At 39.6% G+C, this 16,815-nt stretch overlaps 2 protein-coding genes across 3 annotated transcripts in view; both read left to right on the top strand.

Annotated features, from left to right (window-relative positions):
* Positions 1–132: 132 nt before the first annotated feature.
* oxsm (3-oxoacyl-ACP synthase, mitochondrial) lies at positions 133–4,050 on the top strand. Of its 2 annotated transcripts, none has more exons than XM_034131068.1 (4): positions 133–225; positions 538–1,019; positions 2,078–2,639; positions 3,380–4,050. In XM_034131068.1, the coding sequence occupies exons 2-4, from the start codon at positions 590–592 to the stop codon at positions 3,780–3,782; spliced, it is 1,395 nt and encodes a 464-aa protein (XP_033986959.1). In that variant the 5' UTR covers positions 133–225; positions 538–589; the 3' UTR covers positions 3,783–4,050. The 2 variants fall into 2 exon arrangements, with proteins under 2 accessions (XP_033986959.1, XP_033986960.1); XM_034131069.1 differs by having other exon boundaries at positions 162–251.
* Positions 4,051–5,612: 1,562 nt separating this feature from the next.
* The window catches only part of si:dkey-222b8.4 (uncharacterized protein KIAA0895), a 13,507-nt gene continuing 2,304 nt past the window's right edge, over positions 5,613–16,815 (top strand). The window contains exons 1-5 of the mRNA XM_034131131.1: positions 5,613–5,795; positions 7,316–7,974; positions 12,461–12,604; positions 15,081–15,213; positions 16,509–16,814. Of these exons, the coding sequence (XP_033987022.1) occupies positions 5,771–5,795; positions 7,316–7,974; positions 12,461–12,604; positions 15,081–15,213; positions 16,509–16,814 (1,267 nt within the window). The 5' untranslated portion in view covers positions 5,613–5,770. The remainder of the gene's footprint in view (positions 5,796–7,315; positions 7,975–12,460; positions 12,605–15,080; positions 15,214–16,508; position 16,815) is intronic.

Here is a 16,815-nt window from a genome sequence, read left to right as displayed (position 1 = left end):
TAAGATGTTCTTCTCCCTGCTCTTTTCCATCAAGGGCTATACAAGCTGCGTAACGTCTTCATGCTTTGTTTTATAATAATTGCCATTAATGGAATAAACTAAGACATAAATGTACGTGCTAAGCCAATCAGGCGTTCAGAATTGCTACCTATAAGCATTTGTCAGGCAGTTTCAAGGATAAACTCGTTTGTTTTCTTGTTTATGGGATTTATTAACAATTAACAGGTAATTTTGAAGTAATGTTTGGCCGAGTAAGTAACACACGTATGTTTTGGAGGGTATTTCAATTGTAAATGTGTACATTAATTCCTGTTAAATCAACGAAACTACAAGCTAACTGTATAAACATGTGTGAATAGACTGTCACAAATATGACTATAACAGGGGAGTGTTAGCTTCAGGGTTATCTAATTAAAACTTAACTTAGGGAGAGCCTCAGACAAAGTATACAGCCTGTTTGTTTTTAAGAGCAACCAGAATGATAGAGAGGATTTTTTGTGTGTTTCTTGCAAGTCTACTGACACTTCATTCCTGTAGGTGGAGCCAATAAACCTCACAGAAGAAGAAGGAAACCTTTTAAACAAGCAGCATGTCTGCTCTGTCACTTTCCTGCAGGACTAAACTCCAGCTGAGACCTCACAACATCCGGGTCCTTCTTCAAAAAAATGTCAGTGTTTCTCCAAACCAAGACTCAAGACACTGCAGCTCTGGAACGCAGAAAAGGAGGGTTGTGATCACTGGGATTGGGTTGGTTTGTCCTCTGGGAACTGGCACTACTTTACCCTGGGAACGCTTGATTAAGGGACATAATGGGATTGTGGCTCTCACCTCAGAGCAGTACAGAACCATCCCCTGTAGAGTGGCTGCTCTGGTCCCTAGAGGAAAGGAACCGGGGCAATTTGAGGAGGAGAAGTTTGCATCTCGAGGGGAAATCAACAGCATGTGTCCAGCCACTGTGATGGCACTTGGAGCCGCTCAACTGGCTCTGGAGGACTCAGGTTGGACCCCGACGACCACAGGTGGGAAGCAGTGGAGTACAAATACTTTGTTACTGTACTTAAAGGTCACCTATTATGCAAAATCCGCTTGTTCATGTCTCTTCTACATCAACATGTGTCCCCTCTGTGTAAAGAGAGTCTGAACGTTTCAGGAACAAAGATTCTCTCTCTTTTTGTCCTGATCCATTTATATAAAAACCTGTCTGAAAATTAGCTGATCAGATTTTGGCCACTTTATGATGTCATAACGATGTTTTTTTTTTATAATAGGGGACCTTTAAGTACATGTTTCTGGTACTGGTATCAGTACTTTACTCCACTACTTATTCTTCTGACCACTTTTTACTTTGACTTCTTACATTTCTAACTCAAATACCTGAACTTTCTACTTCTTACATTTTGAACACAAATACCTGTACTTTCTACTTCTTACATGTTGAACACAAATACCTGTACTTTCTACTTCTTACATTTTGAACCCAAATACCTGTACTTTCTACTTCTTACATTTTGAACCCAAATACCTGTACTTTCTACTTCTTACATGTTGAACCCAAATACCTGTACTTTCTACTTCTTACATGTTGAACACAAATACCTGTACTTTCTACTTCTTACATGTTGAACCCAAATACCTGTACTTTCTACTTCTCACATTTTCCAAACAGGCTGGTTCCTTTAGTTTGAATGTGTGTTTGGTGGCATGATCATTATTATTTAGAGTCATTGCGTGCCTATTGATTTGAACACGATCCGTGTATCCATCATTTCCTGGTCTTCTCTAAAGAAGAGGGACCAATGAAAACGTTGTCATGTTGCCGTTGTTCAGCATGGAAACATTCATTAGCTAACAATGACATTATTGTTCTATTGATATAAAGGGAGGTCAGGTACTCTTTAAAACAGCTGCTAGTTATGGGTACTTTTTACTGAAGTACATTTCAAAGCCCTCTTTACTTTTACTTGAGTAAAGAAGTTTAGTCAGTACTTCTACTTTCACCAGAGTATTTTTAAACACGAGTATCTGTACTTCTACTTGAGTAAAGGATGTGTGTACTTTTCTCTCCCTAAAACCCCAGAAGAGCAGCTTCGCACTGGGGTAGCTGTGGGAATGGGCATGGTGTCTCTGGAGGAAATCTCTCGCACCGCCTCTGCTTTCCAGGAGAAAGGATACAAGAAGGTCAGCCCCTTCTTCGTGCCTCGAATCCTCGTCAACATGGCCGCCGGGCACATCAGCATCCGGCACAAACTGAAGGGCCCCAACCATGCAGTTTCTACAGCTTGTACAACGGGAGTTCACGCTATAGGAGACGCTGCCAGATTTATATCCTACGGAGATGCAGATGCGATGGTGGCAGGAGGAGCAGAATCCTGCGTGGGTCCTTTATCTGTAGCTGGGTTCTCCAGAGCAAGGGCCCTCGCTACGAAGTGGAACGATGATCCTCCGAAGGCTTCGAGGCCCTTTCACCCAGAGAGAGCAGGCTTTGTGATGGGAGAGGGTGCAGCTGTGGTGCTTCTGGAGGAAAGAGAGCATGCTGTGAGGAGAGGAGCCCGAATATACGCTGAGATTCTGGGGTACGGACTCTCAGGGGACGCCAGCCACATCACGGCCCCGACTGCTGATGGAGATGGAGCCTTCAGGTCTCTAATTTAGGGTTTTATCATGCATGGAGTTACATTTTCATCTTGTAGTTTCAACGTTTAAGTAATATATATAATGCAGTAAAACTACTGTCACTTATTAAAGTAGTGGTTTCAAACTTTGGGATCGAATTATGGATAAATTACATTACATTACATGTCACTTGTTAGACGCTTTTATCCAAAGCGACTTACATACATTCAGTACTGTGGGAAATCCCCACAGGAACAATTTGGGGTGAAGTGTCTTGTCCAAGGACACAGCAGAATGTTTGACTGCAGCGGGATTCAAACCAGTGCCCCAGTGATCTGAAGATCAGCGCACTAACCACTGAGCCACAACCTCCCTAAATCACAACAATCAGACACAATCTAAGTCATGTTTATTCATTCCAGTTTTACTCCAATACTTGTTTTTCCTTGGTCATTTAAGATGTTATTTTATCAAGGTAGGGCTGAAAAATTAACAGAAAAATTAACAGAAAAATTAAGCAATCTTTTGTTGAAATCAACATTTATTTTGGACCACTGACATTTTCAAATCAATAACAACAACCCAATAGTACTATCTTCTAAGTTATTCTTACTCGTATGTTATTATTATACTAATACCATAGATCCCTCTAATTTAACTTATTGTATCTTTTGTGGTGCTAAAACAAATGTCCAAACCTATTTATCACAGTGTAATATTCCACTTCTTTGTACTGACCTCTGACCTCTGCCCTCTGTCCTCTCAGATGCATGTCAGCGGCCCTCAGAGATGCGGGGGTTTCTCCTTCAGACGTGACGTACGTTAACGCTCACGCCACCTCCACTCCTTTGGGAGACGCCGCTGAAAACGCCGCCATCAAGAAGCTGTTCCATCAGAGCGCCGAGCATCTGTCCGTCTCCTCCACGAAAGGGGCTACGGGGCACCTTTTAGGGGCCGCAGGGGCTCTAGAAGCAGCTTTCACGGCTCTTTCCTGCTTCCACGGGGTCCTTCCTCCGACCCTGAACCTGGACCGCACAGATCCAGAGTTTAACCTGAACTACGTGCCCTTCACAGCGCAGAGATGGAGCGCTGAGGGACGAAGAGTCGCTCTCACTAACTCCTTCGGGTTCGGAGGCACCAACGCCTCTCTGTGTCTCAGCAGCATGTGAACACACTCATTAAGAGAGTATAGACTTTTAGAGGATAATGCACACAGCAAAACACTGATACGTTGATGTTAAGTTCGTCTAAGTTAATGAACAAAAGTGATGTCTCGGTGTCTCAGCAGCATGTGAACAGATTCATTAAGAGAGTAATTATTGACTTTAAGGGGATAATACACACAGCAAAACATGGATACGTTGATGTTAAGTCAAAAAGTGTGAATTGAAAAGGAAATTACCCCATTAAAAAGATGATATGTTGACTTTAGTTAAATGTGTTTTCTGTCCACAGGTTCCACAAAATGGTATATGGTTCGTCTAAGTTATTGAACTTGTCAAATAAAAGACCAAGAAGTGTGTTTTGAGCCAAATATAAATACATTCTGATAAACAAGGGATATTAAAGTTGTGTCACTGTGTCTTAGCAGCATCTGAACAGACAGTATGAGAACAATTATTGTATTTTAGAGGATAATACACACAGAAAAACACTGATATGTTGATGTTAAGTTTGTCTAAGTTAATGAACTTGTATAATAAAAGACCAAGAAGTGTGTGTTTTGAGCCAAATATAAATACATTCTGATAAACAAGGGATATTAAAGTTGTGTCAGTGTGTCAGCAGCATCTGAACAGACTCATTAGGAGAGTAATTCATTACTTTTAAAGGAAATTGGCCCATTAAAATAAATGATACGTTGACTTTAATTGCATTTATTTTGTCCACAGGTTCCACAAAATGCTACTTGGTTTGTCAAACTCAATTAACTTGTATAATAAAAGACCAGAAAGTGTGAAAATGCCATGTCACTGTGTCCCGGCAGCATGTGAACAGAGAGAATAACTATAATTATTGATTTGTATTTTCCAAACATTATCTTTTATTCAGAAATATGCTTAAGAAAAGAAAATATGACAAAAGGAAATGGTTATCATTCAAAACCATAACAATTATACAAGCTGGGAAACTGCATTGGTCCTGCAGTTAGTCATCCATTCGATCATCTGATAAATCCAAAGGGCCGCCAGATATTCTTAAACATGTTGTCTATCCTTTTATATACAACATACCTGTAGGGGGGACAACAGAAGCACGGCAGTGACTTTACTGTTTACTGCTTTAAGAAAGAGAAACAATTAACACGAAACTGACTAAATAAAGTTGAACCCAAGGAACCAACAGACGGTGGGTAACAAACGCTCCATAGAAAACTACAATCATGGCGGCTAATCGTAAGTAACGTCTCATATAGAATAACAGGAGCTCTGAAATGAAACCATTGATAATAAATTAGCACTGCTTTTATTGTATGCATAAATCTTCGATCATTTAAGACGAAACTGGTTCATTTCCCCCATGTCTTACGCTGTCTCTTTTTAATATTGTAAATCCTGCACAACACTTCTGCTCCACCTCTTGAATGAAGTATATAGTATTTGTCTTATTATATTTTACTGTATTCAGTCTCTCACATATTTATATTTTGTGTAAATATTGTCTTTATGTTTAATTAGTTACTATACAATCCTTTTACATAGGCCTATCCTTTTTTTAAATAGCTTTAATTCATAAAGATTATTATATTTATAATTGCAATCTTTTTTCTTCTGAATATCATTATTTCTGTGTCTTTGTGTGCACCATATATACTATAAAATATCTCGTATGTGTAAACCTACTTGGATGGACGGACTACATTTCCCATGAGCACTGTGTGTTTTGCGTTCTTATCAACGTAACCATGGGAACAGCACTAAAGCCTCTCGCTCTCTCTCTGCTGTCAGTTTGTCTGCAGCTCAGAGAAGGCAGGACGCTCTGCTGTCAGACATCAGAAATACTTATATATATTAATACTTATACATATATTTACTGGTTTATCGTGACACGTAGTAAGTACAGGTAACTCGCTTTGGTTTATATCTAGTCTTTATTAGCCGGCTCTTTCTGCTAGGCTAACTTTGCTGAGTGGCTAACGCTCAGGTGAACGGAGAGGATGCTGGAGTCCATTAAAGTCACAGGTAATCTGCATTTATCTTCTCTTTCTGTTGAGTTTAGTGACTGTAGCTGGAAGTTCAGTCACCTGGAGGAGTCACTACATATCAGGGACAAGGGTTAAATACATGTAATACCTTTATAATAGCAAGGAGGTCAATTACAGCTACCTGTACCAAAAACTAGCTAGTTAAATTAGCTAAATTAGCTTAATATCTTAGGCAGAGGTGGGAGGAGTACTCAGATCTTGTACTTGAGTAAGAGTATAAGTACTCAGGTCTTATACTTGAGTAAAAGTAGAAGTACCAGAGTGTAGGAATACTCTGTTAGGAGTAAAAGTACACCATGTACCTCTGTATTGTAGAGGAGTAGAAGTACACAGTAGCATGCAAAGTAAAATTACTTCAAAGATGTACATAAGTCTATTAATCACAACTGAACATTTTTGATGAAAGCACTCTTATTTTGCATTTTACTTGTTTAGTATGTTAGGGCTTGTGTAAGACACTTTGATAGTGTCTTACATGTGCTCTATAAATAAGCTTACCTTGCCTTACCTAGAGTACATGTCAGTATTCTGTATAATATATATTGTGTCTTTTAGTGCCTATTTGACTGTATCCTAGGCATTTGTGTTGTTAAGAGTTATGGCCGAGCTTACTCAGTGCTGACTCAGTGCTGATTAATGCTCTTCATCTGCTTTCAAATTCACACTAGTGCCATTTTCTGATTAATGGTGATGTATGAACTGCAGGCGCTTCAGTTTTGATTTATTTTGTAGTTGAACTACACAGGTTTCAGGACTGTGTTTTCTCTCATAACTTTCATATAATTTAAGGTAACTGGCAGGGGAATGTCTTGAAATAAAACACCCAGGAGATGCTTGGTTGTTTACTTCCTTGCCTACAGTATGAAGTGATATAAGACTATCATTTGAGGTTGATCTGAATGATGAGATAACCAGCTGAAGTGTTAGATAATAGTGTTTTATTCGCTGTATGAGCACGCCAACGAAGCTCCAATTTGTCCTGTTCTCTCTTCCATTATTTACTGTGCTGCTGTGTCATTAGTTTCTGTCTGTGGTTGCATGGATTCTGCCTCAGTGCTCCTGTCCAAACTCTATCCTGCTCTCTCTGTGATTACGATGTTCCAGGTCACCTTACTGGAAACTGCACAGACCTGCACTCTGACTCCTGAGCGTTACTGCCAGGTCTGGAATCATTTACCGGTACTCGGAGATAGAAGATGCTCAAGAAACTGAGTCAGGGATTATTTGTGTCAGAAAACATCATTATGACTCTGAAAGACAGCCAAAATATGGGAAAATAAAGTTGTAACTTGCTTAGAGAGATGCTAAAACAAATACTGATTGCAAATGTTGGTTTCTATATTTATCACCTTGTTCTTTTAGCTTGTCATTGGTACAGATCTAATTGTATCCCTCCTTGATAAGAGGATCAAGCTGTCTGTGAAACCGTCTGATCCTAAAGTTAGCAGCTAACACTTTCTGTCTTCGCTTACTGGTGTCTCGTCTCACTTCTTTCAGAAAGACTCCACTGGCCTGAAGTAGAAATGTCCAAAAAGTACATCCTGAACTCTGCTGACAAGGCGCTGAGTCCGGGCCAAGTTTACCTGGAGAAGATTTCCTCCAGCGTCCTCAAAGACCTCTTCAGCAGCGGCAGCTACAACGCCCTGCTGCAGGCAGAGGAACAAGAGAAGAAGAGTCCCAAGCATTCTCAATTCAAGAGGCCAAAAACATCTGTAAAATGTGGCGCCACAGTAACAACCAGAAGAAAACCTCAAGGCAGCACGGCTCCTAAAAAGTGTCGAGCACCAGATGTTGGCGTTAAACCAGCACAGACAAACCGAGTCCTCTCAGGAAATCTGTCCAAACCAGCTCGAAACATCGCAGTAGTGGGAAGTACGATGGGTTTGAACCCTCGTACGGTCCCACAGATCAGGAAAACCCAGAGTTCCCCTCGCAGTAAACTCCCCTCGCTGCACAAAGCATCCGTCACACGGGAAGTGGAGAACACCAAGAGGCTCTGCATCCTCTCCGCCATCAAACCGTCCAACGTGGAGAAAGAGAAGGCCAAGTTCTTCAAGTCTGACTTCAACTACAACCCACAGTTTGAGTACAGCAACCCGGTTCCTCCTCTGGTTCTGGCCCGGCACAGCATCGCCTCCGATCGCTTCCTCACACAGGTAACGTTCTCTGTCTTTGTTAGAAACATATCCCTGGTCCCCGGCTTGAGCTTCAACCTCAGGATCCATGTATTTATGATCCTCTCCAGAATGCCTGGAAGTAGTCGTCCCATACAGAGCATTTGGTCCAACTAGTTCACATGCTGATATACAAGAGAGCGAGTTACAGTCACAAGATGGAGGAATACCGGTTCTTCTAGGTAATCATACATCCTGTCATGTACTGAGTTTTTCTCCAAATTCTGACTTTTTCTCAAGATCTCAAAATTCTGACCTTTTCTCAAAATTCTGAATTTTTCTCAAAAGTCTGACCTTTTCTCAAAATTCTGAATTTTTCTCAAAAGTCTGACTTTTTCTCAAAAGTCTGACTTTTTCTCAAAATCTAAAAATTCTGACTTTTTTGCAAAATCTCCATATTCTGACCTTTTCAACAAATTCTGACTTTTTCGCAAAATCTCCATATTCTGACCTTTTCAACAAATTCTGACTTTTTCAAAAAATCTCAATACCTTAAAATTAGGAATTTTTTTTAAAATTCTGACTTTTTCTAAAAATCTCAAAATTAGGAATTTTTCTCAAAATCTCAAAATTAGGAATTTTTCTGAATACTTACAAATTTTAATAATCCCTCGTCCCCAGCTTGAGCTTCAATCTCAGGATCCATGTATGTCTGATCCTCTCCAGATTGGAAGTAGTCATCACGGGAGGCGTGTGGCGCAGTGGATAGAGCCTTGGTGTTCGGATAAGGGGGTCACAGGTTCAAACCCCACTGCAGTCAGCATGTTGTTGTGTCCCTGGGCAAGACACTTCACCCCAAAATTGCTCCTGTGGGGATTGCCCACAGTATTGAGTATGTAAATCGCTTTGGATAAAAGTGTCTAACAAGTAACATGTAATGTAATCACATACAGAGCATCAACTAGTTCCTGAACAGTGTCCTTCACATGCTGATATCCAAGAGAGGGAGTTACACAGTCACAAGATGGAGGAATATAAACCAGTGTTCAATGTTTAGTTCAGATTAGCTCCACGTCAGAAATGATCATGCTTGTCATATGTCTCTCTCCATAGAGGCTGAATCATCATGTTAATCACATAGCTATCATATGCCTCAAACAGTCCTGATGCTCTTCTAGGTAATCACACATCCTGTCATGTACACAGCTACAGTTGGGATACCTTTGTTATCATGTTACTCTCATGTTGGAGGAGGACATTCAGGATTTTCCCAGCAGTCTCTTTGGAACATTTCAGTTATTTTTGTTTGGTTTGTTCGGCTTGGCGAGAGCAATAACAGCCGTAACAAATAAGGCTTTTCTGTTCTGGTTTTTGCAGATGTACTGTTTCAAATCCATCTCAAAGCTCGCATTAACATAGTTTTTAAAAGCTGATAAACACTATTTCCCTTAATGGCTGACTAGCTGGTGAACAAACCGGCAACTAAAAAGGCAGATGTGTTTTCTCTGGAGAGGGAGGAGACCAAAACAGAGCTAAAAGTAACAATTGGACGTGCAATCATGGGTTTAACTTGTTGTAAAGTTCCCCCCTGAGGTTTCCAATAACTACCATTAGCTTCGGTCCCATTCTTACTGATCGTTATCACCAGTCTTTTTAATGGTTTGAAAGCATCTTAAGTTCTCTTTCAAAGTAAAACTGAAGAACCTGCTTGTATGCTGCACAAAAAGAGAAAGTACATTTGGTCATTAGGTGCAGAATTACACCAATTTGGGCCAGAAGCAGTGACACATCATTCATCACATCTAACAACTTCCCTGGTGCATTAGTTCAGTGCTGAGGCTGCTGGTCTCAGATCTGCAGACTGAGATCTCAGAGACTTCCTGCCAATGCTGTTTAACGTCATGGAGGATCAGAGCTGATTCAGAGAGAGTGTGTTACCTAAGAGAAAGGGAAGGTGGGTGGGATGATGAATTAATTCAGGATACAGATGATTTTATTAAGCAAACACTGGAGGATTTGTCATTTGGCTTCCTAAGACAACATTAAGATTTCAACACATTTTTTGCCATATGCACAAAAGCTACTGGGTAGTGTTGGCAATGGACATCTATCCCAGGCTCTTCCAGCAGTTATAATACAATATACTTAAGAAATAAAATACATAAAAATGGTGCAAATGACCCAATGGAGCAAGTAGAAAAGCGGGAATATGTGAAATAGGTAGATAAAATAGTAAATAAATACAGTACGTTGGAATAAACTACTGCTTATTGTAATAATGTATACATATGTGGGCTGCAAACAGACACTTTTCACACATCATGCATTTACCAGCCACATTAATAATCATGTTAGACAAGTAACACTAGAGCTGTAGAAGAATCACACCAATAAAAACACAAGAATTAAAAAATGCACAAATACATGCATGAAAGGAACGAGAGGTGCAGAGTGAGAAGGAAAACAGTGGTGTTGGGTTTCAGGCTTTTTTTAGAAAGTCGTGCACAGACACAGTAAGACAAAGGAAAGCGTGAGAGGAAGATTTCAACAAGAAACGCAGTAAAACTATCCTGTGGAGGATGCTTTTTCTGCCCTAGTTTGGCAGGCTTTAATATTTCTGCGATGCCTTTTCAAAGAGCACTGTCACTTCAATCACATTTGTCTAACAGAATAATAATTACTGCACTTGTCAGGGGGAATAAAAGGCATTAGTACTCATTAGAGTTCACTGTAATGAAGCAGCCCTTAAATTAATATTCAGCATTATTTCATTCATTGTAAAGCCAGACTGTGCGCTAGAGTTACACAGGAACTTTAATTAAATGACATTATAAATTAGTGTGAAGCCGGATTAATGTCAGGAATGACACTCTACATACTGGACATGATAAATACAAAATATGGATAAAAACACCATCTACAGTATCTCCTAAAGGTTATATCATGCTGTAAATAAATGATATGACAGTGGGGAGTGAGGAGGTGGCTTTACTTTACTTCATTTATTCTGTTATGCTTTATTTCCTTAGGTTTATTTTTGTCAGAAGTCCAGTTATCATGTGTTAATAAATGCCACCTTAGTTGCACTTACTCCTGCCTATTGACCTGCTTCTTACACATCTCCTAAAGTCTCAGTTTACTGTAATTATAAGAAGAGCTAGACTGATACATTTGCCAGTTGTTTAAAGATTTATTGGGGATATACTGGTATATTAAGTACCAAGAAACTGCAGAAACAGAAATGCAAAACCAGTTTGGAGGTCATTTAGAAACAGTGTCTTTATTTCAGTTTGTCCACATGAGCACAGACAAGTTTATTTTTCAATTGTCAGATGTCAAGATCTTATCTCGATCAATGTAATATAGTGTTTTAAACTCTCCCAACATGTATTCATAGTCATCCTGTAGCTATTAGGCTCTAGGAGAGGTGGTATCAGTGTAAAAATGAAATTAGATGTTGGGTTTTATTGTAAGAAAAAAGAAAGAATGTACCCAGTATAGAGCCCTGAGGAACCCCATAGTTGGTCGTTAAAAAGTTGTAGTATTTGTCTTTTCTTTGTGTCGGGTCAAAATTCTTAAAAATTAAATAATGGGTTGAACAGTGAACACTTATCTTAGCTCGATCATTGTAATCTAATGTTTTAAACTCTCCCAACACGTATTCATAGAGAGAGATGCTCTAAGAGAGGTGGTATCAGTGTAAAAATGAAAAGAGATGTTGGGTTTTATTGTAAATAAGAGCAGCATTTAATATAAAATGTACCCAGTATAGAGCCCTGAGGAACCCCATAGGATGAAGAGGAATCGACAACTCCTCTACTTCCCATAGTTGGTCGTTAAAAAGTTGTAGTATTTGTCTTTTCTATATGTGTCGGGTCAAAATTCTTAAAAATCAAATAATGGGTTGAAAAGTGATCTTAGCTCGATCATTGTAATCTAATGTTTTAAACTCTCCCAACATGTATTCATAGACATTATTTAGCTATTAGGCATTAAGAGAGGTGGTATCAGTTAAAAATGAAAAGAGATTTTGGGTTTTATTGTAAGTAAGAGCAACTTTAAAAAAAGAAAGAAGAATGTACCCAGTATAGAGCCCTGAGGAACCCCATAGTTGGTCGTCAAAAAGTTGTAGTATTTGCCTTTTCTTCTGTGTTTGTTTAATATCTGTCTGACAGTCTAGGTTTCTTGCTACATGTATCTCATATAGCTTCTCATCAGCACATCTTGCAGTTATTGCCAAGTCCTTTATGTCTGTTGTAACTTCCTTTATTGAAGGCAGTAAAATTATTTGTTTATTTGCTTCCTGACAAAAGTTAAGGATGAAATGTTTGACATGAAATACTTTTATTTTGAAGTGCAAGTATGTATCCTGCTCTTTCTCGTTCGAGTGAATTTTCCCCGTCTACTACCGTTCTTGTTGGAAACTGTTAATATAAAGTAAAAAGACTCGCTTTGTTTTTCTTTCAAACCTGCCATTACGCAACAATGTCCTCAGCATCACCAGCAGTATGTTTCCTCCTCTCTTCAGGCGGTGAACATCATGGAGCTGGCTCTGCAGAGATACGGCAGCTATGAGAAGTTTGAACAAGCCACCGGAGGAAATCTGCTGAGCAAGAGTCGCGTCTGCCACAACGTCAAGAAGTACATGGAGAAGGAGGGCTGTGTGGGGGAGGTACGAGGATAAAAACACATGCATTTGATTTACATTTGCACAATCTCATGGTGTTGTAGTTTGATTTCAATTCCACCAAACACAGTTCTGACCATTCCCACTGCAGGTCATTTAACATAAAGTCAAAAAGTTGGATGTCAGATCGTCAGGAGAATCTTCATGCTTGAAGCATGAAGATTCTCCTGACGATCTGATGTTGTTTAATCAGACTTTTGCACCACTTTCAATCCAATTTCCAGCTTGAATGAAGGATATTCTGTGTTTATGTAGTATATGCTTTGCAACATTACATCCTTACTACTTTTTGCATCTTTCTACTGATTTAAAATGTAATTGTGTTCCAAAAAATGTCTCTGCATGTGGTGCGAACACACGATTAGTCTTCTTTAAATTCATTTAAATCATGAATAACTCCAATTGCATTTCTGCACTTGTTCTGAAGTCATTAAGAGGCTGTTGTTTGGAGCCTGGTGTGTTGTTCTGGATGCTGACATGATATCAGATCAGCAGACAGCAGCGTCACAGCCAATCAGCTCCAGGGAGAATCAGACCTTGCAAAAAACCAGTCGCTCCCTGAAGTCATCCTGCACTTTGCTTTATGTAACCACCAACAAAGACATGTTACATCACCGGGTTATTAATGGCCCACTGAACACATTACATTACACCACACACACACACACACACACACACACACACACACACACACACACACACACACACACACACACACACACACACACACACACACACACACACACACACACACACTTCGAGCATCCTTGGGAGAGTCTTAATAGGTTTAGACAGTAAATACAAGAGAGGGAATAGCATTCAAAGAGAAACCAAACGATAAACTCACACAACTCTTTCTGCACCAATTGTGTTGAGCTGAGCTACAAATAATAGTATACGTTTTTCTGTAACCAAGATTATATGTTCGCAGTCTGCATAGACACAAGGACAGTGTCAATTTAATCTGCCACTGATGTATTCATGGAAATTATTTGAATACATGTCCGCCTACTCAGACATTTTATTAACAAATAACAGGCAGGAGAGAGTCACAAGAACACAAGCTTTGTAACTATACCTAAGAAGACACTTATTATCATCAGTTGTCTTGCATTAGGTGCTAATACCTCTAGTGCTAGGTAGGTGTTGATAGCTTTATTGATGCTTTCTGGGGCTTTTATTTAAAAAACAAGCCTTTTTCCTGAGCTTCCTGTTAGGATACTTCACTGATGTTGGGAAGTTGTGGAAGTGGATTGGACAGGTTATAGGATAATATACAGCATTCATTTTACATTTAAATGTGAGTGTATGGTTGATGTGCCTCAGGGGGTAAAAGACTGTCCCCCAATCAGAGGGTTAGGGTTTCTCTCCCTGAATCCTACGGTCAACATGTCCAAATGTTATTGGCCAAGAAACTTAACTCCAAATTGCTTCTGTAGAACAATTGCGTTGGTTTGAAACATCAGCTAAACTGAACTCTTATGTGTGATGGAAACTTCTGAAGCAATTGGAAACAGGACTTAGAGAGATACGAGGAGAGCTGGAGCTTTGATGGCAAACACTGATGGTTTATTTGGACCTTCGGCCGGAGAATTCACACAACATGTCACGGGCCACGAGTTGACACAGGTTGAGATGCCAAATCAATTCTGAGGGTTCTCCTCTCTGGTAGGAGGTTTTCAAATCAAATCAAATCAAAGGTTTTAAGTAGTTTGCTGAGGGGAATCAACATTCTTCACTAGATAGACTAAACAGCTGGGGACACTGAATCCACTTTAGATGTCGGTTATGGCTCGGGGTCATCTACACCCCGAGAAGGATGTGTTCCAGGTGTCCCATAACAATAACTATCTCTGACCAAGAGTTGCCCGGTCAAAAACTGGTAACAACAACAAAATGCTAGCGCAGCCTCTCCTTAAGGGAGATAGCGGCTGCTCAAGGCTGAGCATCGATGTCAGAGGGCGAACCCCATAGGATGAAGAGGAATCGAGAACTCCTCTACTTCCCATAGTTGGTCGTTAAAAAGTTGTAGTATTTGTCTTTTCTATATGTGTCGGGTCGAAATTCTTAAAAATAAAATAATGGGTTGAACACTTATCTTAGCTCGATCATTGTAATCTAATGTTTTAAACTCTCCCAACATGTATTCATAGACATTATTTAGCTATTAGGCATCAAGAGAGGTGGTATAAGTGTAAAAATTAAAAGAGATGCTGGGTTTTATTGTAAGAAAAAAATGCATAATGTACCCAGTATAGAGCCCTGAGGAACCCCATAGTTGGTCGTTAAAAAGTTGTAGTATTTGCCTTTTTCTTTTCTTCTATATGAGTCGTCTGACTAACTTTGATTTGTTTAATATCTGTCTGATAGTCTGGGTTTCTTGCTATCTCATATAGGAGGATAGGACATGCAGGGCAAACGATTCCCTGACATTATGTAATATGGTGTATGTGTTAAACAGATTGTGGTGCAGGTGACGGAGGACCTGCTCTCCAGAGCCTCCATGACGGTGGTGAACAGCCGCCCGACCCTCACCATCAACATCTGCAGCGCCAGAGAGCACTGGCTGGAGGGGATGCTGCGGCACGAGATCGGTGAGGGGGTTATTCTATATGTGGGGTCCTGGGGGACAATATATCCTGTATATATATTCAATCTAATATTTAATATTCTATTCCTCACATACTTATGTATATATAATATCCTGTTTTATATTTCGTTACTGTAATTTTGTAATTCAACATGTATATTTTCTACTTTTTTTAATGCTATTTTATTTCTATTGAGACATTTCTATCTTGTCTTTTCATTTTTACTGTACAATGTCTTGCGTTTTTATGCTGCTGCAACGCAAACATTACCCAAATTGGGATCAATAAAGTACTTCTTATCTTATCTTATATAATGGTGATGCTTGAATTCAAACTTAAATTCCACCAAATGAACAGCAATACCTTTAAATATTCAAGTAAAGTACAAGTATCTCAAAGTTGTGCTTAAATACAGTACTTGAGTACATCTAGTTAGTTACTTTACACCACTGAGGATTCACAGTATTAAGATGTTGCTCACATGACGTTCATTTTGAGTGTTTACAGAAACGCCCTGTCTCTGTCCTCCAGGCACTCATTATTTAATGTATATAACTGAAGGCAAGAAATGGAAATACTCAAGTACAAATATCTTATTGTGCTTAAGTAATACTCAAGTACAAGTATCTTATTGTGCTTAAGTAATACTCAACTACAAGTATCTTATTGTGCTTAAGTAATACTCAAGTACAAGTATCTTATTGTGCTTAAGTAATACTCAAGTACAAGTATCTTATTGTGCTTAAGTAATACTCAACTACAAGTATCTTATTGTGCTTAAGTAATACTCAAGTACAAGTATCTTATTGTGCTTAAGTAATACTCAAGTACAAGTATCTTATTGTGCTTAAGTAATACTCAAGTACAAGTATCTTATTGTGCTTAAGTAATACTCAACTACAAGTATCTTAACATTGTGCTTAAGTAATACTCAACTACAACTATCTTAACATTGTGCTTAAGTAATACTCAACTACAAGTATCTTATTGTGCTTAAGTAATACTCAACTACAAGTATCTTATTGTGCTTAAGTAATACTCAACTACAAGTATCTTATTGTGCTTAAGTAATACTCAACTACAAGTATCTTATTGTGCTTAAGTAATACTCAACTACAAGTATCTTATTGTGCTTAAGTAATACTCAAGTAAAAGTATCTTAACATTGTGCTTGAGTATAGTTCTTGAGTACATCTACTTAGTTACTTTACACCACTGAGGATGTACAGTATTAAAAGATATTGCTCACATGACGTGCATTTTGAGTGTTTTCAGAAACTTCTCTCTCCCTCTTCCAGGAACTCATTATTTCCGCGGTCTGAACAACCTGCAGCAGCCGTGGAGCAGCGCGTCGGCCCGCAGGAGGCTCAACCTGAGGCCCCTGAACCCCACAGAGGAGGGTCTGGCCAGCCTGCACAGCGTCCTCTTCAGGAAGGACCCCACCCTGTGGAGAGCAGCTCTTCTTTACTACACCGTGCACCAGGCCAGCAGCATGTCCTTCTGCCAGCTCTTCCACTGCCTGGGGGGCTTCCTGCAGGACCCCAACACCCGCTGGGACTACTGTGTGAGGGCCAAGAGGGGCCAGAGGGACACCAAGCAGCCAGG

This window comes from Trematomus bernacchii, unplaced genomic scaffold, assembly GCF_902827165.1.
Source record: "Trematomus bernacchii unplaced genomic scaffold, fTreBer1.1, whole genome shotgun sequence".
Lineage (NCBI taxonomy): Eukaryota > Metazoa > Chordata > Actinopteri > Perciformes > Nototheniidae > Trematomus > Trematomus bernacchii.
Note: the sequence above shows the minus strand (reverse complement) of the source record. Positions and strands in the feature narration are given on the sequence as shown.